The sequence below is a fragment of the Crocuta crocuta genome, unplaced genomic scaffold, assembly GCF_008692635.1.
Source record: "Crocuta crocuta isolate KB4526 unplaced genomic scaffold, BGI_CrCroc_1.0 scaffold279, whole genome shotgun sequence".
In the NCBI taxonomy this organism is placed as follows: domain Eukaryota; kingdom Metazoa; phylum Chordata; class Mammalia; order Carnivora; family Hyaenidae; genus Crocuta; species Crocuta crocuta.
In genome coordinates this window covers 4,816,975-4,844,561 of record NW_027551570.1, presented here as the reverse complement: position 1 = coordinate 4,844,561, position 27,587 = coordinate 4,816,975, and the positions used below count along the sequence as shown (strand labels likewise).

Sequence of the window (27,587 nt, the reverse complement as noted above, 5' to 3'; positions counted from 1 at the left end):
TGCAAATTTCTGGGCACTGCCCCCTAAAGGTCTAGGGATCTGCATTTTAATCACTAACCCAGATGGTTGTGAGGCAAGTGGTGTGGTGACAGCCCTTTGAGAAACATGGGTATGGAAGACGTGTGCACACGCAGAGCCTGCTTCATGGGTGTATGGCTGGTGGGGTTGTGCAGGCCCCACACTCAGAAGGGCCCTGTACTTTGGCTTAATGCTCCTCTGTCACCTTAAAATTCTTAACAATTTTTGAACAAGGAGTTCTGCATTTTCATTTTTCCCTGAGCTCTGCAAATTATGTGGCCAGCTCTCTGTATAGGATTTTATTGTGTATTATTGAATTTGTGTTTTTTGACACCCATGGATTGCAATTGTTCAAAAATGATTTTTTTACTTGTTTATATTAGACTGTAAACTCCAGGGCCCCTTCTAAGCTCTATAAGTGATTGAGTATCATTTATCATAAAACATTCAGTAGGAAATCTTAACAGAACAATTTTCTGGAAGAAATTTAATTTTTTAAAATGTTTATCTAGAGAGAGACAGAGAGTGAGAGCATGCATGTGTGGGGGAGGGGGGAGGGAGTGAGGGAGGGGCAGAGATAGAGTAGAGACAGAAGCCTAAGCAGGCTCAGCGCTATCAGCACAGAACCCAGCTCAGGGCTCAATCTTATGAACTAGGAGATCATGCCCAGAGCTGAGATCAGGAGTTGGACACTTAACCTGCTGAGCCACCCAGGAGCCCCTGAAAGATTTAATTTTTATTCTTAGTCTTGAACATAGATACTGTATTTCTGTTATTCTTATACACTATTTTTTTTCTCCCAGGATGGTACAAAACAGAAAAGAGAACGGAAGAAGACAGTCTCATTCAGTAGCATGCCGACAGAGAAGAAGATCAGCAGTGCAAGTGACTGCATCAATTCGATGGTCGAGGGTTCAGAACTCAAAAAGGTTCGCTCCAACTCCAGGATTTACCATAGGTATTTTTTACTGGATGCCGACATGCAGAGCCTGAGGTGGGAGCCATCTAAGAAAGATTCTGAGAAAGCCAAGATTGATATTAAATCCATCAAGGAAGTGAGAACAGGAAAAAATACAGACATATTCCGCAGCAATGGCATTTCTGACCAGATATCTGAAGACTGTGCATTTTCAGTCATATACGGAGAGAATTATGAGTCGCTTGATTTGGTTGCCAACTCTGCAGATGTTGCGAACATCTGGGTTACGGGACTGCGGTACCTAATTTCTTACGGAAAACATACACTTGATATGTTAGAAAGTAGCCAAGACAACATGAGGACTTCTTGGGTTTCACAAATGTTTAGTGAAATTGATGTAGAAGACCTTGGACATATAACTCTGTGTAATGCTGTGCAGTGCATCAGAAACCTCAATCCCGGTCTAAAAACTAGCAAAATTGAGCTCAAGTTCAAAGAGTTGCACAAATCCAAGGACAAAGCTGGTACTGACGTCACAAAGGAAGAATTTGTTGAGGTTTTCCATGAGCTTTGTACCAGACCTGAAATTTATTTCCTTTTAGTTCAGTTTTCAAGCAATAAAGAATTTCTTGATACCAAGGACCTTATGATGTTTCTTGAGGCAGAGCAGGGTGTGGCACATATAAATGAGGAAATAAGCCTTGAGATTATTCACAAATATGAGCCATCCAAAGAAGGTAAGGAAAAGGGCTGGCTTTCCATAGATGGGTTCACTAATTACCTTATGTCACCTGACTGTTATATATTTGATCCAGAACATAAGAAGGTCTGTCAAGATATGAAGCAACCTTTGTCTCATTACTTTATAAACTCATCTCATAATACATACTTAATAGAGGATCAGTTCCGAGGTCCCTCTGATATCACGGGATACATCAGAGCTCTAAAAATGGGTTGCCGGAGTGTTGAATTAGACGTATGGGACGGGCCAGATAATGAACCTGTTATTTACACAGGCCACACCATGACCTCTCAGATAGTCTTCCGCAGTGTCATTGATATTATTAACAAGTATGCATTCTTTGCTTCAGAGTATCCTCTTATCTTGTGTTTAGAAAATCACTGTTCTATTAAACAGCAGAAGGTAATGGTTCAGCACATGAAAAAAATTTTAGGAGACAAGCTCTATACAACATCACCCAATGTGGAGGAATCTTATCTACCATCCCCAGATGTCCTGAAAGGGAGGATACTAATTAAAGCAAAGAAGCTGTCCTCAAATTGCCCAGGTGTGGAAGGGGATGTTACTGATGAAGATGAGGGAGCAGAAATGTCTCAGAGGATGGGAAAAGAGAACGTGGAGCAGCCCAACAATGTGCCTGTGAAGCGATTTCAGCTCTGTAAAGAACTGTCTGAACTGGTGAGCATCTGCAAGTCAGTTCAGTTCAAAGAATTTCAGGTGTCATTTCAGGTTCAGAAGTACTGGGAAGTCTGTTCATTTAATGAAGTGCTTGCCAGCAAATACGCCAATGAGAATCCAGGGGACTTTGTAAATTACAACAAACGTTTCCTTGCTAGGGTTTTCCCCAGCCCCATGAGAATTGACTCCAGTAACATGAACCCCCAGGACTTTTGGAAGTGTGGGTGTCAGATCGTAGCCATGAACTTTCAGACCCCAGGCTTGATGATGGACCTGAATATTGGCTGGTTCAGGCAGAATGGGAACTGCGGCTATGTCCTTCGGCCGGCCATCATGAGGGAGGAAGTCTCTTTCTTCAGCGCCAACACAAAGGACTCTGTCCCTGGGGTTTCACCTCAGCTTCTTCACATTAAAATCATCAGTGGGCAGAACTTTCCCAAACCCAAAGGATCAGGTGCCAAAGGTGATATAGTGGATCCCTACGTCTATGTTGAAATTCACGGAATCCCTGCCGACTGTGCAGAACAAAGGACAAAAACAGTGCACCAGAACGGGGATGCTCCCATTTTTGATGAAAGCTTTGAATTTCAGATCAACCTCCCTGAACTGGCCATGGTGCGCTTTGTCGTACTAGATGATGACTACATTGGGGATGAGTTCATTGGTCAGTACACAATTCCCTTTGAATGTTTACAGACGGGCTACCGCCATGTCCCCCTGCAGTCGCTGACTGGAGAGGTCCTAGCACATGCTTCTTTGTTTGTCCATGTGGCCATTACGAACCGCAGAGGAGGAGGGAAACCGCACAAAAGGGGCCTTTCTGTGAGAAAAGGGAAGAAATCCAGGGAGTATGCATCTTTAAGAACACTGTGGATTAAAACTGTAGATGAGGTGTTCAAGAATGCCCAGCCCCCTATACGGGATGCCACGGATCTGAGAGAGAACATGCAGGTACGTTCTTGTGGTTAAGTATTTACTCAACGGCTTTTCTTCACAGTGAAGGCTTTGGAGGGGTTTGTTTTTAGAATAGTGCATTTGATGTTAAGTAATTTGTAAATTCCAATTTGTTGTTAGAATATTTACCACTAGTCTCATTTTTGTTATTTTAATTTCCAAAACTGCAGTTGGTATTGAAAGTATTGATGTCTTAGAATAAATTTTATTAAAGTTAAATTAAATTTTAGTAATATTAAAATAAATTTGCCGTCTCACATAACCACATCCCAGTCCTTGTTAATCCCAGTCCTTGTCTGCTTAGCAGATCCCCATTTTTTTTTCTAAGAATGCACATGGGAATCTCTGTTTTTCCTGAATAATCTTTAGCTGGAGCATACTTTAAGGAATTATCAAAATAAAAGGAACACTTTCCAGTTCTTCCTTCTGGAACTATAGTGCTAGGGAAATAGTAAGCACTTAAATGACCCAAAGCGTTTGTATTTTGAGCATCCTCTTGATTTTAGAGGATAGCTATTCAATTATTTCAGTAAAAAGACATGTGGCGTCTGTATTTATTAGACGTCTAAGATAATAATTACCTCTAAATTGTATAATGACTAAAAGCAGTCAGTTAGGAATTAATTTATATAATTAAGGATCGTCCACATGTCCAGCAATATAGTAAGGCCTGCTTTACAGAGCTAAGCGGCCCTAACCCGTCCCAGTGTGTGAGAGAGCCACGTCTGTGGTAGCTGGTTGGCATGTGTTTGTGTTATATATATAGTATGTGAATTACATATGTGTATATGTGTATATGTGTATTATATATGTAATGTATCAGCTGATCACACACACACACGAGAATAATGCCACCAGCAAGGAAGCTCTGATTCAGAATATTCGGCAGAGTTCAACCCTGTACAGATGTTATAGATACCTCATTAATAAAAAGACCTTACCACAGTGGGGAACTTTTATTCTCTTTCTCTCCAAGTAAAAACCTCACAGAAATCCAAAGGGCTTCTCTCCCTGTATCTGAGAGTGAAAGTGGTTTGGTAAACCCTCAGCTCTGAGCACACCTCATGGTCTCCTGCCGAAGGGCTGCCACGGTGTGTGTGACACAGCCTTCCTGTGAGGATTCTCCAGAGCTCGAACATTCTATTTCCGGAGCTGCATGTCTACGCTGACCCCGACGGGGCAGTCTGTGGCAGGGTTTAACGAGCACCTGTCAGGCACCCTCAGTCTGGGCCGTGAGGACGCAGCTGGGAACAAGTGGACCCTTTAGTAGGAGTGGGCAGTGGGGGAGGGAATTAGACTGTGAGCAGGTTGGTGAATGAGCAGATAGCTGAGTTGCAGACACAAGCAAGGGCTGTAAAGAAAATAAAACAGGAAGGTGTGATGGACTGATTGGGATACCCTGCCATCGATATCACAGTCGTGTTTTATTGTCACAAGTAGTTGAGATCCAGGTGATTTTGAGCAAAATGACATAGAATTTGATGTCCATTTTTAAAGAGCTCTTAATAAAAAGAAAATGTTTAAATCTAAAGCCACAGTGCTGCTCATTTAAAAAAAAAATTTTTTAATGTTTTACTTATTTCTGAGAGAGAGAGACAGCATGATCAGGGGAGGGTCAGAGAGAGAGGGAGACACAAAATCTGAAACAGGCTCCAGGCTCTGAGCTAGCGGTCAGCACAGAGCCTGATGTGGGGCTCGAACCCATGAACCATGAGATCATGACCTGAGCCAAAGTCGGACGCTTAACTGACTGAGCCACCCAGGCTCCCCAGTGTGCTGCTCATTTCTAAGACTAGGGTATCTGAGAGCAGAAGGCACGGGACTAGGAAGGCCTGGATTCGTCCCTTCTGGCCGCCATGCTCAGCCCAAATAGGGACCCACATGTGCCTGGAATGGTTCCTATTCTGGTTAGGATGTACCTGTTGTTATAGCATAATGATTAAAAGCCTAGGTCTCAACGTCAGCAGATGTCAGGTAAAATCTTGACTTCTTCACTTACCAGCTGTGTGTCCTTAGGAAATAACAGAGAGAGGTTAGAGCCGAGACTCAGTTTCCTCACCCACAGCATGGCTGGTTGAGAGAATTAAATGATATAATACGTAGTAAGTATGCCTACTGTAACTTGGCATTTGGTAAATAATCAAAGAATGCCAACTCACAGTGTTTTGCACTCCTAAGAGGTTTTCTTTAATGGTTATTTTAATGGCATACTTCTGGTGATTAGCAGAAACAGAGAGGGAGAAACCTTGAAATAAGTGGGCACACTAATAGGGACGGTCTTCTGCTGGGCAGGCCTCTCTGGTAAACTGCAGTGTCCTCACAATTCCTTCCTATTTTCTGGTGGTTTTTTGGCCATCTTTGGCATCCCTTGGCTGACAGATTGCTGCCTTCATCTTCATGTGACTTTGAAGCTAAGAAGCAGAGATAGAGCAGACTCTCTCTCTTTTGCCCCCAGGGGAACAAAACCTATCAAAACCTTGATCTTAGACTTCTAGCCTCCATAACTGAGACACTAAATTTGTTGTTTAAACCACACCTCCTAGCCCCCAAATTCCTTTAAATTTGGAAGCAGCATAAGCAGATGAGGGATATTCAAGTTTCTATCTCATAAATACTCTTTTCCTTTTTGGATGGTTGCATATTTGCCACTTACTTTAAACCTGATTTTTTTTTCTTTACTTCTTTTTGTTTGCTCATGATTGCATATAGGCCTTAGCACCACTGTGAACTTTGATCTGAAAAGAGGCTTTACCCTTCAGAAGAATTTTACTTTTGATAAATTGGTATTGCAAATGTCTATAACTGTATTTATTTTGGAAAATGGCCAAGTTTTCCTGGAATAAAATAATCATTAGCTAATTCTGTCATAACATTGCTAATAACCATTGTATCAGGCAGTTCGTTCGAGTATAATCAAGTATATCAGGTATACTATCCATGGGAAATTCAACCTCTGGTTAGTTACACAGTGCCTCCTTTCTTTCCTCTTAACAGAATGCAGTGGTGTCATTCAAAGAGCTATGTGGCCTCTCCTCCGTGGCCAATCTCATGCAGTGTGTGTTGGCGGTATCTCCCCGCTTTCTGGGAGCTGATAACACACCCCTCGTGGTCCTGAATCTTAGCGAGCAGTATCCCACAATGGAGTTGCAGGGAATTGTGCCTGAGGTTCTAAAGAAGATTGTAACAACTTACGACACGGTGAGTTGTTCTTTGTACTTTCATGGAGCCTGAGTGAGAGAGACATCTTAAGACCACACACCAGACATACCTAGGCCCTCTTGTTAAGGTGTGCTTTCCTATTTCATGATTCATGTGCCTGTGTTGGAAAAATTATTCCTCTGACCTCGCTGCATTTGAAAGAGCTAGTGTTTTACTCTTGTTGTTTTAGAAGGCCGGATTCAGAAACACTTGTGTCGATTGGATTAAATAGCAGTTATCTTTTCAAGAATATATCTGAATTGATTTCTAAAGCCGACACTATTTTCTACACATACATAGCAAAGAAATTTTTTTTTCTATATTTCTCTGCAAGCAGCCATGATTTGCTCATTTTTGTTTTGTTTTCATTTTTCAGATTGGTAAAAGTGAGAAGTTTAATTTTTTCTAAAATAAGTTTGAAACACCGTTAAGGACAATTGCTTCCATCACGTGATTATGTTTGGTGTTTTCTTTCCTTACAGCAGCTGCTCTGAGATACCTGTAATTTGTAATCAACTTAACGTTAATGAGGTATCCTCAGGATACCTAGAATATTGCATTTTTGTGTTTACATATATCTTGCATTTTCATAATCACATCCTGCTCTTAGTGTATTTTTCGAGGTAGCATAGCTCTAAGGGAGAATTAGTGGGTGAACGACACTCTTTCAATCCCACAATGTAGCAGAGACTGTCAGAACCCATGAGTGTCGGCTGTTGCTCTCCCGCCTGTGAGGTTCAAGAGTGGGGTTGGGCACTCCTCTCCCAGATGGGCCAGGCTGTCAACCTTTGCCCTGAGGGTGCCCAGAGGTAAGAGGCCACACCTACCACCTCCTCCACATGAAATGCCTGAGCTAGACCACAAAACATTAGGCTTCATCTGATGTCGCCTGCTGTGTCAAAGACAAAATGGGATTGGCATCATAAACCCTAACAAATATTTTTGACTGTTCTATAAGTTGATCTGCATGCTTTAATTCAGAGGAATTTCTACAACTCAAAGAAAAGAGAGAACACGTTAGGTCAGCATTTCCCACAGTGTGTTCAGAGAAACCTTGGTTTCTTAGGATATTAGTAAATGTCACTTGGGAGAAAGGGTTCCATGGTGAAATAATTTGGGGAAATACTGGTTTGAACAAAGTTGATCATATGTCTTTATAGCAGGACCTCTTAGGGCCTTTTATTTGCTGACACAGTGAGTTCCCAAGAGGGAGATAGATACAGAATGCCCGGTTTCACAAACTGACTTGGCCATTGGGTACTGTTTCCAGAAACAAACATTTGAAATAACTTTTGTTCCTGATCTTCTTCACTTCTTGACCGTATTCACTTGAGTCTTCAGGTGAATAAGATCTGGAGGTTCAAATCAGTAGAACACAATATTTTAAACAGCTTATCAGTTCATAACCCTAAAAGGGTGGTTTTTGAGCTTTTTCCTAGATTCCTATGCAGTAGCTGCACGTTTTAGCAGATGCAAATTAGTCCCTACTGTTACTAGCTGAGAGTTCATGGTGGTGTAAGAGATATAAAGAGCTGGACAATGGACACTTGCAGGCAAACTGCAGAGAGTGGCAGTCAATATGAAGAAAGGATGGAGGCGAGGGGTAAATGCCTCTAAACCCAGGGGTGAGCACTGTGCTGGGTGCCACAGGGCTCACAGGAACAGACATGAATCACCTGTGACCTCAGGGAGCCATCCAGTCTACTAGAGGGCGATGGAGGCAGCTGGGGGCAAAACAAGAAGCTTATGCTGGGATCCTTTGTGAGGGTGGGGGGAGATAGGAGAAGAGGTAAAAATGGGAAAGTTTGAAGAGTTCTTTCATGCTGTGACCGAGGATACCTAGTTAGTTGCCATCTCTTCAAGTTTTATGAGGAGCCAGAAGAACTAGCTTATGTGTGTAAAGGCTTCTTAAGCTGAAGCCACAAATAAAACTGTCAGACATTTTGTTCACCAAAATCTAATGTGACTTAGACCCTGATCTCCGTGGCAGTCATATACAGTGGCTTTTTTTCATGGTAATCTCTTTAACAGGGCTTCCTGAGAGTTGGGATGGTGGCACCCCACGGGTGATAGCAGGGTGGACTGAACAGGGTGAGGTCCCGGCACCTAGTCCAGGGGCTGAGTGCCCACCCTGAGCGGGAGGTTGTCAGGGATCCTGGTCAAGAGGCTTACGGACGCCGGCAACCTTACAGCACCCATCAGCATAGTTTGCACAGGAGTCACTCAGTGCTCCTCTGTTCCCTGCCCCGTCCTCTTCCTGGACTGGTAAATGATAACTCTTATTGCGCAACTCTTGTCTGCACATAACCTCATAGTTGTGTTGTTGCGGAAGTGATAAGACAGAATGTTTAGCTTGTTTAAATTTTTTAAATTGTGAAATTACTCTTACATAATGTTTAATTGAAATGGCTGTGCTGCATCATACCCCTAGCTCTATTGATTTGTTCTTTTTTAACTCCATCTAAAAAGCTAAGCTATAAAATGTTTACAATTAAGTTTGTATTATTATAATTAGAATTGTAAAAACTGTTATAGCGATAACTCTTCTAGTATTTTTCACTCCTTTTATGAGTAATGTAATGTGATGATTGACTAAAGCTAGCTAAAAGAATATCAATGGGACATGGACAAAGGTCTTGGAGAGCCTATAACTTTAAATATAGCTCTTTATTTTTGTAATGTTATGTTGAACTTTACCCAAAATTAACCTTGGAAATAAGATCTCGTTTCATTTTGTTGACTTCCCATTTATATTTTGAAGCCTCCAAATGAAAAGTAAAAGTACTGTCAGAAACCCCCTCCAGAAGTCCTGTGTCACTGCCAGTCTGCACTGCTGAAGCCCACCCCCTGGTAAGGGCAGGGCCATGACACGGCCTCTCTTGAGTGCACGGTATTTATTTGTGCTATCACGACTGTGATTACTTTCCAGTGTCTAAACTCATATTAAGAAACCAGTATATCAGGAATATGCCAGTTTCTTTGTGAAAAAGGAGAATGCAGAGAAGGAATTGGCCATGGAAATGTGGACAGCATGTAAGTCAGTCTGGAGGCTAGAAAAGAATGCCCAGGTGTGTAGGGTGGCCACACATCCCGGTTTTCCTGCTGATATGCCTGTTATCCCAGAATAATTATTACTAATTTTCCCTTTAATTCTCAGAAGTGTCTCTGTTTAGATAATTAGTTGTGTTGTAGTCACCCTATCCATAGCCCCTAGATTGTCCTAATGACTCCTGTGATTACCACCAACAAATGGATTTTTAAATCTGCCCAAATTGTGTTTTTACCCTATTTGTGATACCTTCTTGGGTCCTGGAAGTAATGAGGTTTAGCCCTGGCTCAAAGCCATCCAGGAGTAGAGGAAGAAGAGAAGTACAGATACCTTCTTAGATGTGGCAGATCGAGGTTGTTGAAAATAAGGACTGGATGGTATGGAGAGTGGGAATGTCCATGTGTTATCAGACAAATAAGCCTTTTTTTTCCCCTTAGATGTTTATAATTTAATAAAGTATATCCACAGATAGTAAAATGATACATAATAGATATTTTAAAATATATAAGCAAATTATTTGGATATTTGTGGACAAGAATGGTCAGTTTCAGGTATAGGGGTTAGGAAGACTTCAGGAAAGTATTAGCCTTTGTGCTACACCTTTAAGAATGAGTCACATATCAACAGGTAGAGATGATAAGAAGTAGGCTGTTGAAAGCTGAGTTCACAGAATGAAACGTGCTCAGAAATGTGGAAGCACATCTTCTGGGAAATTCACGTTTGACCGTGGTCATTCTTGCACATTTCTGAGCAATACAGGACCAAGCTCAGACGTGGGCATTATAGACTACAGGAGGGTTAGAGCAAAAGACAGCTCAGAGACCACATCCCTTGACTTTACAGATAATAAAATGGAAACCCTATGGCACATCAAATTAGATGGCAGAAGTAGATTTAAGGCCCGAAAAGTCTCTGTCCATTTTTTTTTCCTGCAATCCAGACCAGAAAAATTAGCCATGTAGATGAGATCAATATACAGATAAAGCCCAGATATCGTCGATAATAATAATCTAAAGCTGTTGATGTGGGGCTCTTGAAGTAAGAGATAACTTGTTTCTGATTCCTGTTCCTCATGAAGATGGAAAAATAATTCATATTTCATACTTCAGTGTACAGTAAAAGAGAGATTCAATGAGCTTAAACCAAGGGAGACTATTTCCATAGATCAAATTCTGCTCAAAGAAATCTGGCTATAGATATCTGAACATATCTGTTATATTATTATTTCAGAAAACAAAACGTTTAAATATTTTACTTAAAATTTATGTGAATGAACTTGAATGCATTCACTGTTCACAATTAAATGTCAAGATTGAATTTGTTCTCTCATGTAAATAAAAGCTGGTGGGGGCGCCTGCATGGCTCACTCAGTTAAGTGTCCAACTCCTGATTTCAGCTTAGGTCATGATCTGTTGGTTTGTGGGATTGAGACCCATGTCAGGCTCTGCGCTAACAGTGTAGAAACTGCTTGAACTTCTCTGTCTCCCTCTCTCTCTACCCCTCCCTTGTTCATACACTTGCACTCTCTGTCTCTCTCAAAATAGATAGATAATTTCAAAATTGTTTTAATGTTTACTTATTTTTGAGAGAGAGAAACAGCATGAGCAGAAGAGGAGCAGAGAGAGAGGGAGACACAGAATCTAAAACAGGCTCCAGGCTCTGAGCTGTCAGCACAGACCCCAGCATGAGGCTCAAACCCACAGACCATGAGATCATGATCTGAGCCCAAGTTGGACACTTAACTGACTGAGCCATGCAGGTGGCCCTAGATAGATAACTTAAAAAAAAAAAAAAAAAAGGCCTGGTGGGGGAAAATAAGGATCATGTAACTTGAGTTTAAGACATTCTAGTGAAAGACTGGATACTCTTTATGATATATAGTGCTCTTAAGACCACATCTGCACTGACATTTCAAGGCTCAACCTTCCCCTCCTGCCAATATCAGTGATCTAACTCATAGTCTTTTTAGATGAAAGTGATTTTTACCACCCTTTGCGTATTGATGAAAGTCATCATTCAGCTATCTAGCTCTCTTTTATTAGTTTCAGATTTCAGACTTGAAATTTATAAATTTTTGTGACCAAGGTGTCAACAGTCTTCCTCCTTAGAAAGAAAACATTGGCAGTGTCCTGTTAAAAGAAAGTTCTCCTTAAATGTTTTTCCCCTGACCGGACTTTGAGGATACTATCCAAAGTAAAATAAGCCAGACACAGAAAGGTAAGTACTACATGATTCCAGTTGGGTGAGGTATCCGAAAGAGCCAAATTCCTAAAATCGAAGAGCAGCACACACCGCTAGTGCCATGCCACTAATCAGCAGAAATGTACACCTAAAATTTGTTAAGAAGATGTCTCTCTCATTAAGGGGTTCTCACTACAGCATTTTTAAGAAAAAAGTTTTTCCTTGATTTTGCTGTGGTTTTCTAATATGGACTATGGAATATGTTTCAGTCATTGTAATTAAATTGAAGACAAGTCCTAGGGACTGAAAAGAAGAAAAAGTACAAAAAATGATGCCCAATTTTGTTCCAGGCAGTAGGCCTGTTCATATCCACAGTGGTGGGCAGCCCCTGTCTGTATAGAGATTTTCCAGAAATTCGTACCATTGCAATGCTTTCGTATATACTTTCTATTTAAAATTAGTCTGTTTCGGTCTTTCACATCTTCACAAAAATCTTTATTTTAATTGCTTTCACATTTAAGTAAGAAATCATACTCTGGGGAATCCATTTATCCAGTAGACAATAGTATTTCTTTTAGTGTTAAAAGGGAGGAACCCTGTGCTTTGTCTAGGAGGATATTATTTGCTCCTTGAGTGTTTTTATATAAATTGTTGAAGAGTACCTTCTAACTCATTACTTTAAATATTTCTTTAAAAAACAGTTTCTTTAAATAAAACATGTGAAATGAAGGGTTTCTTCCTTATACAGACATATAAGCAATTGGCACCCAACATCAGGAGCACTCTGCTTTATCTTGTTGGTATGATTTCATGTATTTTGTCTTGCTGCTGCTTAATGCAGTGAAGAAATAAATCACACTTCATAATTAATGGAGTCGGTCCATCTGGACCAAGCCAGAGATGATCTGTAATAAGGCTCCTATTGATCCCGTCTCCTTTGTGGCTCCTTTGATCACTCTACTGCCTCAGAACTTAACATTAAAAGCCTCTTTTAATTGGAGGTGTCAACCTTTCCCACTTTTGTAACTATAGAAAGAAGACCTAATATAATATTATGCTTTGGGATAAGAGTGAGCTTAAGTGTGTGTGCGTGTGTACGTGTGTGTGTGTGTGGGGGGGAAGGTGGATGTATCCTGCAGAGGGAAAAGCAGAAACCCAAAGGCTATAGTCTTAATTCACTGATAGGGGAGGTCCAGCCAGTGATGTGTCCAAAAGCAGTTTCTTTGGAGTCATCAAAACCATTCAGCTGAGCTACTCCAAAATGGTTCACGCTGCCAAGCGGATAGAAGGGAGAAGGGATGTTAAAGATACAGTGTGATGACAACATCACATGTGTGATTAGATCAGGTATAGCAGGCTGCCACTCAGTAATCAGATGCAGGGAGACTGGGGAACTTTTGGAAGATGGGGCTTCTGGGTGTGCACACAGGGTGATTATAGATGTTATTTCTGATTAGTTTTCTAGTGTTACATGTCTCCACAGAAACTGAGGAGCACATGTTAAGAAGTATTCTTATATGCACGCATGTGTGCGCGCACACACACATACACACACACACAAGAATAGCATTTTAAGGGCTGACAGTCACCTTGAAATAGAGACTCCATCGAATAGCATTTTTTATCAACTAAACTTGATGCCTAGCTCCAAACTCTCTGAGGGACAGACATGAAAGCCTTAATGGAGTTCAGCGTGTTGTCAGATAGTGTCTTCAGGCAAGAAATGATAAAGGGTATTACACAAGCACTGTAGCATGAGATGTGCCAGCAGTCTGATTTAAAATTTTGAAGTAAGCTAGGAAACAGTAATATGGTCAGAGCTATCCAGCCATATTGGCAAATGAGAAATGGAAGCCTGCTCTTGCAATCACTTCAGTTCTTGGGTAGATCTTATTTGAAGGAAGGCCACCAGGGGAAGTGTGCAGTGATCTGGGGCTATGTATTTGGTAGGTCTGCTGTTTTACTTCTCTGTTTAGAGCCTTTCTTTTGCTTTTTAAAGGGGCAGAACAAGATTGCTTATTTCACAAACACTTAATTTCACTGAATCTGGGAGAAAATATGTATAAAATATATCTGAAACCTAAAACTCCAGAAAAGTTAGGGAACTTCATTCTAAACCTATGCTTTATGTAAGAGAACACTACTGCATTTTTGATAAAACTGAGTTCATTGAAGTACTGGGATTCTTTTTTCTTTGCAAGAACAGAGGAATTACTTGTTCCCATCAAATTCCACATTGTATTTTGGATTTTGCTCTTATATAAATTCCTTCAAAGTTTATTTTTGATATTGTCTCTTCTTGACCAGAAATATTTTAGGTTTCTGCATTGGGTAAAGTTATCTCCTTACGTTGTTTGTTAAGTTCTTCTTTCTGTAAAGAACACTTCCAGGAAATGGAAAAAAAAAAAAAGACTGTATACATATTTAAAATACTGTCCTTGCTCTGTAAATTATATACACTGTTCTTTTGGTCAGTCAGGATGCACACTGGTGGCTTTTCAAAACTGTGAGGAAGCATTTAGTTTCCTTATCCTAGTTTTTTCAGTAAATCTTTTTTGTCTCCAATAGACTTTGAGTAAGTAAACATTCATGAGAAGAGGAGGTAGCACTGTGGTCTTCGCATTTCTGTGGTCAGTGTTCTAGTTCAGCTTCTCATGACCTTATGCCCCTGTGGCAGATAAGTGTGAACCTCACACTCAACTCAGATGGCAAAGAAAAATGTACCTTTCCTATCTCTTTCAGGAGAGGTGGGTATCCTCAGTTTCCATTCACTTAGGAAACTTGATCCATTGTATTAACTTAATCATCGACTTTGGACTATAAATACTTAGTCTTTCAGACTTTCTCTCTTTCCCTCTGCTTCTCTACAAAGTGGCCACTTGTTGCCTGGAGAGGAACAGTTGTAAAAGGGTCCTTTCTGTGTTCTTACTAAAGAACATGATTTTTTTTTTTTTTTAGTTTATTTATTTATTTTGAGACAGAGAGAGCAAGGAGGGGCAGGGAGAGAGAAGGTGAGAGAGAATCCCAAGCAGGCTCCACGCTGTCAGCATAGAGCCCGCTGTGGGGCTCAAACTCTCAAACCATGAGATCATGACCTCAGCCAAAACCAAGAGTAGGACACTTAACCGACTGAGCCACCCAGGCGCCTCTCAAGGACATCATTCTAAAGCTTGCCATCCTCTTCCTCGCCCCCACTCACCTTGGTGCTGGTCCATGCAGTGGAGGGTTCTCATAGCTCCCTCTAGTCACTCAGGACTTCAAGAGAAGCTTCTCCTTCATTGCTCCTTTCTTCCTCCCATCCAACCGCAAAATGGTTTATAAAATATGGCCATACATGTGGGAAAAAATAGCTTTACGCTCTCTCCGTAGCGCCTGTGCTTCTGCTGCAGCCCTCAGATGTCAGCGTTCCCTCCCCACTGCAGCACATCTTCTGGACTGCTGTAAAGACAGATGTCTTGAAATACCAGCTAGAGAAAGACCCGGGTGTTTCAGAAAAGAGCCAGAAGGTAGAGTTAGAATTATGATGTGACAACTTTAAGAACCCTGTGAGCTAAAAGGCTTGTGATCATCAAGGGAAACAGAGCCAGATTGCGCTCTGTGACCTTCACTATTGTTGTTAGGCCAATAACCTTCTTCTTAGAGCATCTTGGAACAGTGGCATCCATTTGGTGTGTTTGGATCGATGAGAAAGTTATGTTGAGCCTAATATTGCAAAGCGAGAAAAAGAGAAAAATAACTTTAAGGACATGTACTTCATCTATTCATCTAGCAATTGAAGTTTTCTAGAATCAAGATTTTTTTTAAATTTTTATTAATGTTTTATTTATTTCTAGGAGAGAGAGAGAGACAGCATGAGCAGGGGAGGGTCAGAAAGAGAGGGAGTCACAGACGGAACAGGCTCCAGGCTCTGAGCTGGCAGTCAGCACAGAGCCCGACGCGGGGCTCGAACCCACGAACCGCGAGATCATGACCTAAGCGAAAGTCAGACGCTTAACCGACTAAGCCCCCCGGGCGCCCCTAGAATCAAGATTTTTGATTTGTTACTAAAACATCCATCAAACACTATTAATAATATACTGCTCTTTTTTAAAAAAATGTTTTTACAGCATTCAGAATCTGTTTGACATCTTAAAGCTTGGAATTATTTCTGTAGTGTCCACAGAATGGTATCATCTCTACATCTGGTTATGTAGGTAGGGTTGTCCTCTTTTGTGGAAATCCTTTTTAACTAGGAAAGCAATGATCGAAGAAACAACCTAACTGGCTTTCAAGTGTATGACAGTTTATCTGTGTGTCTTTACACAGCTGTGAGTTCCAGATCCTTTTAGATTCATAGAAGTGAAGATTAGTTGACATAGAACATGCAGTTCATAGCTCACTGATGCATTCAGCCTGCTTCTCCCCTTGCTTGGGGGCCTCTGGTCCTCTAGCCTTGGACCCAGCACACAGCTGGGTCTCTCTTTAACCCTCTAACCTTTGCTGTTGGCACAGTGGTGGCAGCTACTTGCAGCCAGCTCCTGGCTACTCCTTAGGAAGAGCAATCAGTGTGTTCATCTGCATCCCTGTCAGCTTGCAGAGACCTAAGAGGGAAACCTTGCAGCCCCAAGCATGGACTCCCTTTTGAAATACCAAGCACTTCCTGGGCCACACTCCACTGGAGGACCCAGGAAATGCATCTTCTCTGTTTAACTTAGTTTTCCTAACAGTGGCAATTTCTGGTCAGGTGGGTGGTTGGGGATGTAAAGCCTGTGGCAGTTCTCCATTCCACCTCGGAGAAGTGGCTGCCTTTGCATCTGAGCCTGCAGTTTGCCCTCATGTGTAGCTCCATTTGGGGTTCAGAATGTTCTCCAGCCAGTTAAATGGAAATCATTTGCATGAGCGATAATCTTACCTGACTTTGAAGTAAGTAAGACTGACCCTTGTGAATTTCTATTCAGAAGTAATTTTTTTTGGTCAAAGATTCATCAAAAGAATGAATAGTTTAATATTACATTGTGTCCCATTGTTGTCCATATTCAGATTAAAGTTTAGAAAGCACGTAAGCTACAGTGATAATATAATTTTTATTGTTTAGAATCTTGATGTTTCTTTATATCATTCCCTGGATTTCTCAATTCGAGATCCATTCACAGATTAACTTGATTTATTAACACCCATTTTTGTGTAGTTTAGAACGGCATATGCTTTCCATTTAGAAATTCAGCAGTGTTGCAAGTATAATTTGGAGTTGAGTTAAAAAGATTGAAATTGCATCAGATACTTGTATAAAATTGTTAGTGGATATATGTAGATCTGTTTGTAAATGCGGTGATGGGCGCCTCTGTTTTGTGGACACATACTCTTTGGATGTACAAATGACAGTTAAGACAACTCTATAAGAAATGGGATAATCTGAATGGAACCAACTCCATGAAAATGAAGCTATTGAAATAACCAGTTTAGAGGAAAAAACATCTTATTTCAGAATTGTTTTTGAGAAAATGTAATTATAGACACTTAAACCATCTTCTGACATCTTTTCTCAGACAGTAGAGTATATTCATTTCTGACCTTTTGAAAAAAAATCCATATGTCCCTAATTATGAACTGGAAAAGAAAATTTTAAAGGTGTTTTTCCACAGCCTCTTAAATAACAAGGTAGTGATTTTTCTCCACAGCTAGATGTGTTCTGATAAATCACATTTGACACCATATAAGATTTGAAGCCTGTATTTTGTTGACATGTTACATTTGACCTCATGCTCATGAGAGAAATAAAAATCAGCCCTGCTCGTGGATTCATTATTCCTTATTTTCGCATGGGTAGGAGAGCCCTCCCTCAGCCTCACCCAAACCCTCACATCTGCAGGAGCCTGGGTGCAGACTGCCCTCAGCACATGAACATCTCTCCCAGTGGGGATTACAGGAACTGTCACTCATCATTCTATTTGAACAGCTCCTATTTTTCGTTCTGTTCACTTTTATTGCCCCAGATTGCTGTGAAATAATTAATGCCACTCACCCCACAGAAATAACCACCTTTAATACCAGAAATCTGATTTCATGACCTCATGAATTTATCAGGAATAAAAATAGCACTTAATAATGCCTTTAAAGTCTTTTCTAACTTAATTAGGGCATTTTAAAATTCTGAACCATAAGAAAACTACTCTCACAATAAACTCAGTGGGTGGACAATGTGATGTGTTCAGAGTTAAGTTTAACTCTACAAGCTTAATTACCAATTAACTTAAAAATAACATGTTAGGTAGTTTAAAATATTTAGTTCTCTACTACATATAGTATTAGTCAAATCTTTAGGGGTAAATGGTTTCAATTTTTATATGGAGATTTTCTATAGAAAATCCTTTAGCAACTTACACAAATCTTTAATTCCAGTATTTTCTTTGAAATCAGTATGGATTCTTCTGGTGTTCTTTATAACCATTATACCCCCACACTGCAGGGTGGCCATATAGAGTCACACCATCACTTATGTCATCATATGGGCATCAAATAATTTTAGCTTTTAAATCACTTATCTGGTGCCAAAAGCAAAAACAAAGAAACCTATCTTTGTGAAGAGAAGTAGCTATTTGAGTATTTAACTAGATGGAATTAGACTGTTGCTTAACGGATTTTTAGTTGATTTCCTAAAACTGAGCCCTGTCCTTGCTGTGAGTCGGTGGAAGTCTTTGACCCATGTTAGGAGTCTCCATAACCAAGTCTTTCCTTTGCTTGCATGTATCATAATGTATGCTTATCCTTTTAAAATACTAGCTGGACTTGATTTTTTCATGGTCTTTGATAAAATGTGCAAGTAACGCATCAAGCTGTATTCTCTGGAACTTTTCGTCCAGTATCACCAAATGATGCATCTTATAACATGCTGTGGAACTGTGGCCTGTGGGCCTGTTTTCATATGGTCTGAGAGCGCAGAATGGTCCTTCCATGTTAAATGATTGAAAAAGATAGAAAAGCAATACCTGTATGGCTTACAAAAACCATTTGAAATTCAAATCTCAGTGTCCAAAAGCAAAGTTACATTAGAGCACAGTCACATGCATGACACATTCCCTGTGACTGCTCTTGTACCACAACAGCAACAGTGAGTTGTTGGGACAGAAACTAAGCCTCAGCCTAAGAGCCTAAAGTACCACCTGCCTCCTCCTTTGCAGAGAGAATTGGCCAAGTCCTAAAAAAAAGGGGACTGGGAGGAAAAAGTCCCTGTGGCATTTTAATGCGCTGGTTCCCATATTCACTTTCCCCAGTTTAAATTATAATTCTGAAGGTTTTCTTTCTGTTTTTTAAAGTTACATACTCAGTGCACTTTGAATCTTGTTCCATAAGAACATCATGCTACTTGTGAACCGGGACGGTGGAGAGTGCCACCTTGGCTTGAGTGCTGTCCTGGAAGAGCTGTGAGCCCCTGGAGCAGTGCTCACATAGCGTTTTGATGGGGAAGAGCCTGCAGACACCAGAGGCACAAAGTAGAAGAGAAAAGCCAAGGAGAATTAATGTTTGCTCTGATTGCTTATAGTGCTCCTGAGGCTCCCATGTCAGAGGGAATGGAGACGATCCACTGGAGTTTTGTGTTATTATGCAATGAAATTTGTAACTAACTTAACTTCACAGGTAGTGAGTGTATAGCCTGGCTTGTGCCACCTGGTAATGAGGCATTAAAAATGAGCCAGTCAAAGAATCCAGTTTAAGTCGTGCTGCTTTTATCAGTCAGATCAAGCATGTCTTGTCAGGGGAGGCTGCAGGGGTGCAGAGAAAGGAGAAATGGGTGGAGTTCCCAAGCAGGCTCTGCTATCTTCTCTGAAAACCCCTGGCTTCCTTTTCCCCTCCTTAACAGGGAGCAGGGCTTTCTCTCAAATGATAAAATCCTGGCTATGCTAACACCTTCTATTTAAAGCTGTCTCATCAGGGAGAGGATTATGAAGGGTACTGGGGATGAAGACCACTCGTGAAGCCTTCTCCCACTGGGGAAATGGGAAGGCTGCCCTGAGGGCCCTCCGTAGCTTCCCACACCCTGCTCCTTTATGCTGTTCATTTCCTTCTCACACTCACTACAGCTTGTAATTATGCATTCGTTGGTTTGATTTCTTTTTTTAAGGTACTTCTCTCCCCCGCCCCTGAATCAGAGCTCCAGGATGGCAGGGACAGTGGATGATGCCCTGGTCACCGCCATGTCTCACAGCAGAGCCTGCCACAGAGCAGGCGCTCAAAGTATATCTGTGAATGAATGAATGAATGAATGAATGAATGGAAATGACCTTGCTCTCCAGGACACAGATCCGGTGTTCTTCCTACTCTGTCTCCCTGCCCCTCAGTGCTTCCATTTTCCCAAACTTGGCTCATTTGTATCAACACCAGTAGTCTTCCCTGGGAGGGTTATGTTTGAGGACTGACCAGGGGGTGGGGGGTGGAGCTGCCGCTCTGCTCTTCCAGGCTCCGTCCCCCACATCCTAAGGCAGTGAGTGGAGCCTCTGTGGGTCCCACAGGAGGAGGATGCCTGAGATGCCTGTGGGGGGTGGGCCAGAGGCAGGAGGCTTAGGACTAGAACAGGGGGAGACCGGAAGGCAGGCATTTACCTTTTGTTCAGACCTTCAAATCTCCCCTGCCTTTTGCCAGAGGACTTTGCTGTGTCTGAAATTCCCTAGTGAAAGATTCCTATGTCCTAAGAGGAAAATACAGCAGAGTTGAGGACTGGAGGGGAGAGTCCTAGTTTGTCACCCAGCCAGACAGGAGAACAGCTTGATTCAGTGAAGCCAGCTCGGGATGCAGACATTGCTCATATTTGTGTAGCATTTTAGGATTTTACAAAGCGTGCTTATAGATTGATTGTCATGTGAGCTGAGAGGTGGGCGTAGGCTCCTGGTGGGCTAATCAGAGAAATACTTGGATGTCACACAGCTGCCCTCTCAGTTGTCCCAGCCACTTCATTGCTGACGCTCACTCCCTCTGGTTAAGTGAGGTGTACCACACTCCTGTGCTCCTAGGCAAAGAAACCAGACTCTCCGGGACACACACACACACACACACACACACACACACACACACACACACAAAATCCAGCAGCTCTGGCCCTACCTTGGGAAATTCTTGGCTTTATCCTTATATCACCTGCCATGGTGAGCTGAGTGAGGGCAACAGGTGCCCAGCAGAAGATAATGCCCTGGTATGTTTTGCCAAGAGCACATCTCAGTGAGTGCAGTTGTGGGTGCAGTTGTGGGTTCATACAGACCATCTGGGCAGGTGTGCAGGTAATGTGAATACCTGTGCACAAAATTCTTATATAAAGGCACCATGACTAGAAATTGGACTGGGGGTGAAAGAGAAAGTATAGACCTTGAACCCTTGGAAGTATATGAATGGGTTTTGGTGTGGAGGTTGTCCTAGCAAAGAATATGAGCCCTGATGATGAAATAGTCCCTGCCTGGTGCTTCCTGTGTGACTGAGGGCAAGTCCAGTTCCTTATCTGTGAAATGTGCAGAGTATCACCACCTCAGAGGGTACAAAATTATATGTAAGTAGACCAGACCACAGTAAATTCTCAATAAATTGAGAACCGAGTGATGATCATGTTATTATTAGTTTTCAAATGCTAGACACCTGCAGCCCATGGAGCTGTAAGACCTTTATGTCTGTATATTTTAACATCACTGCAAACTTCAGAGCAGCAGCTTTGCTGTACAGAGAGCATGGCTACTCCGTTTCATAAAGGCAGGTTTAGAATTACCAAGTGAAAAGCAGAAGGTAAGGTTTCCCACCGCCTTCCTAGGCAATCTGTCTGTCTTTTCTGAAAGGGGAAGACAGGGGAACACGTGAGTTATTGGGTCAACACCAGGAAGAAATCCTGGGTTTATACAGTAAATACTCTAGTAGCTGGCAACTACGTTCTTATCTTCCTTCTTGCTCTGTCATTCCTGGAATACTGTGGACACTTCACTGTGTACACACACACACACACACACACACACACACACACACTGCTTTTCATTACAGAGAAGCCTCCAATTGCTTTTTTCTTTTAACTAACATCTATACTTAGTTACACAGACCTGAGAGAAACTAATGATACCTTACAGTAAGACTATGATTGAATTACCTTCTGTTAATTAGAAGTTTCTAAATCACCGTGATCCCCTTGGAGAAAAGGCTTGCTATAAGTAGACAGTAATAAAAGTGGTACTATGTTTAATTCTAATTGTATCTTTTGAAATTTAATTAATGTAGTAATAATTGTTTTAAACAAGCATGTCAGAACTCACACTGGTCCTTTGTGACTTGAAAAAGTTAATATAGCATCCAGAAGTTCCTAATCTTTCTCCGGAAGTAGGTTGCTTACTGAATAATTGGGTTTAAGGAGCTCAAGTTCCCGTTTCTTCCTGCAGGATGATGGCCACGCTTTAAGCCATTCTTGTCAGTTCAGTTCTTATCCCCTCCATCCAAGATGTAGCCTCTTGAACTCACTATCCTGAAACCTTCCGAGACTGGAGGGTTATGGTGGTCCATTGCCCTGCTTTCCGGCTTTGCCAGCATTTACTGGAGGCAGAAGGAGCAGCTGACTGTGTAGCCTGGGTCCCCACTGGACTGGGCCTGGCCACCCATCAGGCCCAGCCCAAAGTCCCTTTGCAAGTTGTTTAGTCGCCCTGTGCCTCTCTCCCTTCCTTCTCTCCTGACCACAGAGGATATCTCAGCACAGGAACACTTAGGTTTCGTGCTGAGATGGTCTGAGGGCATCCTGAGAGTGTATTGTTATTTATTTAGGGAAGCAGGAGATGTATTTTACAGCCTTACGAGGCTGACATGACCAAAAGCCTGGAGAGGGTGGGGTTGTGTGTGGGTCTCCATGAGGCAGCTGCAGTGCACAGTGACTCAGCCCAGCAAGTGTGAGAATATCAGGAGTCTTCCCACAGTGATCCTGTAAACACCAAGTGATGCTGTATAGCACACTGTTTACTCCATGATGAGTGTAAGGCTGACCGTAGCGTGGAGAGAGAGAAGAGCATTATTATAATTTAAGTGCATTTGAACTTAACTGTATACATGTTCTCCACACAGAAAAGTACAGCAAGATATATTATTACATGAACTAGTAGGAATTACTGTAAACTTTTTCTGCATAGCTTTATAATTGCATTGGATTTCCTTTTTAGGAACCTAGCTTAGGCTCTATTTTGTTGCTTAATTTTCAACAATTTTTGTTTTCTTGGAATATCCTAGTGTACAAGGACCAGAAACAGCACAAGATCAAAATTCTTTTCAACTTTTCCACATTCTGTATACTTCCTGAAGCTAAAAGTATTCAGACGTTCTAAAACTTTGCCAACAGTTTAGAGTAGGATAAACATTTAAAATCTGTACACTGGCTTTATAACTAATCTTTTGATCTGTAGGAACTCGAGGTTTTTCCAGACCGCCCCCCTTTTTTTTTTGTTTTCCCCAAGCTATTTTGTGCAATGTTGCTTCTCTAGCTCCCTGTCTATTTAAGCATGTTTGGGAACATATGGAGACCTATGGTGGTGCTAAATCCCAATTAATCTAGAAATAGGAGTGACTTTCTTTTAAATCCAAGTCTGGTTGTAGCTTTATAGATTATCCAGTTGTCCACATAAAATAAAATGTTCTAATCTGATTTAAAGTACGATTTTTGATAAGATAAATCACTCTGGTGCACTTACTGTTAATTCCTCTGAGCTCTTCCTCTGTGATCTCGTCTTTTTTTTTTTTTTTTCTTCTATTCCTCTACACGGAGCTCCTCCTAAACCCAGTTTTCCCTTTGTGATGTTTTCTCTGCTCCTTTCTCCTCGCTCCCCGCCCAGCAAATGTGTATTACGAAGGACTTCTAGTGGCTGACATTGGAAGTGCTGCTTGGAGATACCCGCACATGTCAGCATTTGGGCCCTTGGGTGCCTGAGGCCACAGCAACTGCTAGAAAGCAAGAACCTAGCACAGTAACTTGGTTGTTTTCCATACCTGATGCTATTTATTTTTTACGAATTTTTTTACGGAATCCAAATGGTTTTTTTTTAGGTGAGTACAGGAGAAACCTATATTGCTGTGTGTATTACAAACATAATGTCTTTGTCTTCTATTAACATGGTGATTCACTTCAGAAACTGCAGTTTAATTAAAACCTGAGGTTTGATATAGGAAATGCAGCCCTTTCTAAGTGTTGTGAGTGTGATTATGTATTGAGTGAAAGTGAAAAGTGGTTGATGGAGATGAAGATTGTGGTTGAGGAGGCTTTATGTCGTGTAAAAATTCAACTAGATCCTACACATGTGATAGTGTGGTACTCTACAGGATTTGATCTGAAATTTAATGCACAAGAGATTCGTATTGTACTAATATTTAGTTTAAAAATATATACCAGGGGAGCTACATGGATTCCTTAGGTGCATACCACCCTAGCTCTGAAGTGAACTTTTTGAAAAATCAGAGAATATTGAAAAGCTGGAGAATTCTTGGTATTCTGAATGTGCACTCTGGGTCACTCATAACTCATAAATCGCTCCAGATTTATATAGCACTTGGCATCTATTCTCTGGCAAAAAAAGAAGAAGAAAAAGATTGGTAAAATAGCTGGGTACAGTGTTGAGGCAGGCTTATAAGATGTCAAATCCATGCTTAGGTTGAATATCATGGAAACTGAGAGTCTGACTGTACTTCACAATGAAGTATGGGAGATTTTAAAGAAAAAAAAAGAAATTTCAGAAAGTTTTTGAAATAATCTCCCTTTTATAGTCATTTAGACAATGACATTTGTTGTGAAGATGGACATTTATTTGAATGTGATACATTAAGGAATAGTTTTAACCTAAGTCAAATTTTGTGTTTGTGGGTACACAGTTTTGACCACAGGAAACACACTGGTGAGCCCGGAAGAGTGCATGTGGCTGAAGTGCATGCACATCCGCACCTCACAGGGCACCCGGCTCCCCCAGTGAGTGAGTGGGCTTCCAGCTGTCCCTGTCCACACCTGCTGTTATAGCCTTGCTGAAGATGTCACATGGCCTTTCCTCAACTTCCCGTAACCCACGAGCTGCAACCCTGCCACCACCCACTTCCCAAGCAAACCTCAGGTCTCTTTCAGGGTTAGCACCTTGTGCACTGGAGTAGTTTTGCATTCCTTAACTAACATGAACATGCGACGCTGCGTTCAGTTCCTGTCTTTTTAAAATATGTCACTGCAGATGTTTTGAGTGCTGGGCCCCTAGCCCCTTTTTTCCCCACAAACCCTATGGTTTTTATTGAATAATTTTGTATAGTGCAGTGATTTTCAGGAGCCTGTGTGTCCCATTATAGCAGAACTATGGGTACTGCAATTATATTCTCCACAGTTACCAAATGACCAAATCCAGAGCTCCTAATGCTTAGTCCCTCCCTCCTTCCAGAAACTCTCCTCACACATCTGTAAATGTTTAATATCCTCATTCTGTTCCTTCCCCTCTGACCACGCCTGCTGTGTCTCTTACATTGGTTCTCTCCGCTTATTAATTTAAGTGATTCTGGAACATCACTGTGATGTTTTCATCTCATTTATCTTTAAAATCCCTCCTTCGGAGATGCATACATGATTTCCTCTCAGCTGCCACCTCTATGCAGAAAATTCCCAGTTCTCCAATGCTGGAGCCAGGCCCCCACACAGTTGCCGATCGCTGCTGCACATTTTCCCAGACTGCCCTGTTGTGACCACGTAGTCAGCCCAGCCAAGGAGGAACTCCACATCCTAGATGAGTGGACATAGTAAAGACACTTTGGAGACTGTGGAGTAGGCTAAGTTTGTCTCATCTATCCAGTTGCCCCTCTAAGGGGAGAGAGTCTTTGACTCCTCCTCTGTGCCCACAGCACATCACATCAGTCCCTGAGTCCTGCTCTGTCCCCCACTCTCATCCCTTCTTTCCAGCCCCTCCACCACTTCCTGTGCCTCTCCTGCCCTGGCTCCCTGCCTGGGACCTGTCCCCACCTTCATGCCCCCACCCTGCATTTCTTCCTGCACCTTTGGTGTCTGCTCAGGGCTGAAAGTCTGTACCCATCTGAGCTGACCTTCTCTCCTTGTCTAACCACAGTCCCCTGCTTTCCTCTAACATGAATGGAAATGCTGGGAAAGCTTAATGATATTTTAGACTGATCCCTATGCTGCCCCCACTCAGGCCTGCAGTGGGGCCCCGTATGCGGCAGCAGCCGATGCTCCTCTCTACGTGTTCGTTAATATTCAGTAGTGGTGTGCAACTGGCAGAGCTCTAGGTCCTTTCTAATACTTCTCTATTATATAGGCTTTTTTCTATACTTTTCTATGATTTGCATAATGGAAAATGTGGAAGTAGAAGTGAAGTTTCAAGAGGAAACCAGGATAAATTACTCTGGAAACCCTTTGTTATGTGGGAAGTGTTTTCATGGTGACCTTGCTGGAAGGGATGATGACCATAGCTTTTAATGACATGGCATACCTCAACCCCCGGATGGTGACCAGCTCTCTGCAAAATGTGGCCACAGCCCTCCCTTGTGTGAGCCAGGGAGGGCGCTGGTTCTAACTGTGGCATGCTGCTGGGCAAAGACCTCTACAGCGATAGACCTTTTCTACCCCCATTCAAGTATGTGACTTTTACAGTTTTTTTCAAGTATTAAAAGCTATGTTGTATTTTCCAACAGTAACTTCATAAATGGTTTGTCTTCCATTAGTTCCACTTTGTGATGTTTTGCTGTACTTCGAAGCTTTACTGAAAGAAAATGTTACCTCTGGATTTCAGTTTTGAAGTCCCGGATCCTAGTGTTCTTGTATCCAATTCTAAAATTCTTCAGCCACATAGGAATAATTATTGTAAAGTGTTAAAAAGAAAGGTAGTATCGTTAATCCAGAGATATTATTTTCAAGAGCACAGAAAAAAAAGAACGAAAGCTTACAGATGAGAGAATTCCCCTGTTTTCTGTCTCATTCTCAGTGTCAGTGAACTGACTCACTTTGTGGGGCTGTGTAGCACCAGGTGACAATCAATGATATTGAGCATTAGAGACTCCACCCCGATAATTCTCATTGGGTGGAGGACTCTGCTTTGGACTGAATTTGTTGGTCTTCTGAAGACCTTGATTCTTGATTCATATTTCCTGTTCTGGTCTTCACTCCTGGAGACCTGAGAGGCAAGCCATGCTTTGATCCAGTCCTCCCTGGGTCTTTCCTGAGCCTGGTGGTACCCGAACCAGGGTACCTGCCACCTGGATGTTACTGTGCACTAAGGCCTGCCATGGATCTCCGTGACAAACTCAGAAGCCGAGGTGTTCAGAGGTGGGGGCAGGTGCATCGTTTCTCAAAGTCCATTGGCAAGTTTGAAAATGATGCTCAATTGCTTGAGTTCGTTGTGTGTCACATAGCCACAGAATCCATGTTAAGGAACAAACGTTTGTTATCTAGACATTCCCTCTTGTAAGAGCCTTCACACTTCTCAGACTTTGTAACTTTATTTAGAAACACCTACAGCCAAAGCAGCAGCTGCGGCCATGTGTGAAGACAAGGACATGCAAAGACATATCTTATTTATGAGGGAGGCATTTGCTGTCTGAAATGGAAGTCAAAGCACGATATAGGAAACATTCTACAACTCCGAAGATGTTATTGTTGTTATTAAACTTCTTTCACCCAAGGACCTGAAATTATTGGCAATTTTTTTTTAAATTGTTAAAATCTGCGTGCCTGGGATGGATGAAAGGAGATTCAGTGCACTGTCCAAAATTAGACATAAGATCCTTATATAAAACTGTAGACTTGCCTGTCTTGAAAACAGAATTTTCCTACTTGATATGCAAATTTCAAAGCAAAAAATAAAGAAGCAGTGTATAGAAATCGAGTGAAATAAACTATG

The 27,587-nt window shown here is 41.7% G+C and overlaps 1 protein-coding gene across 1 annotated transcript in view; it reads left to right on the top strand.

Moving 5' to 3' along the window:
* PLCL2 (phospholipase C like 2) overlaps positions 1-27,587 on the top strand; it is a 185,154-nt gene that overhangs the window by 112,384 nt on the left and 45,183 nt on the right. The window contains exons 2-3 of the mRNA XM_077750889.1: positions 822-3,308; positions 6,306-6,509. Coding sequence (XP_077607015.1) covers positions 873-3,308; positions 6,306-6,509 — 2,640 coding nt within the window. The 5' untranslated portion in view covers positions 822-872. The remainder of the gene's footprint in view (positions 1-821; positions 3,309-6,305; positions 6,510-27,587) is intronic.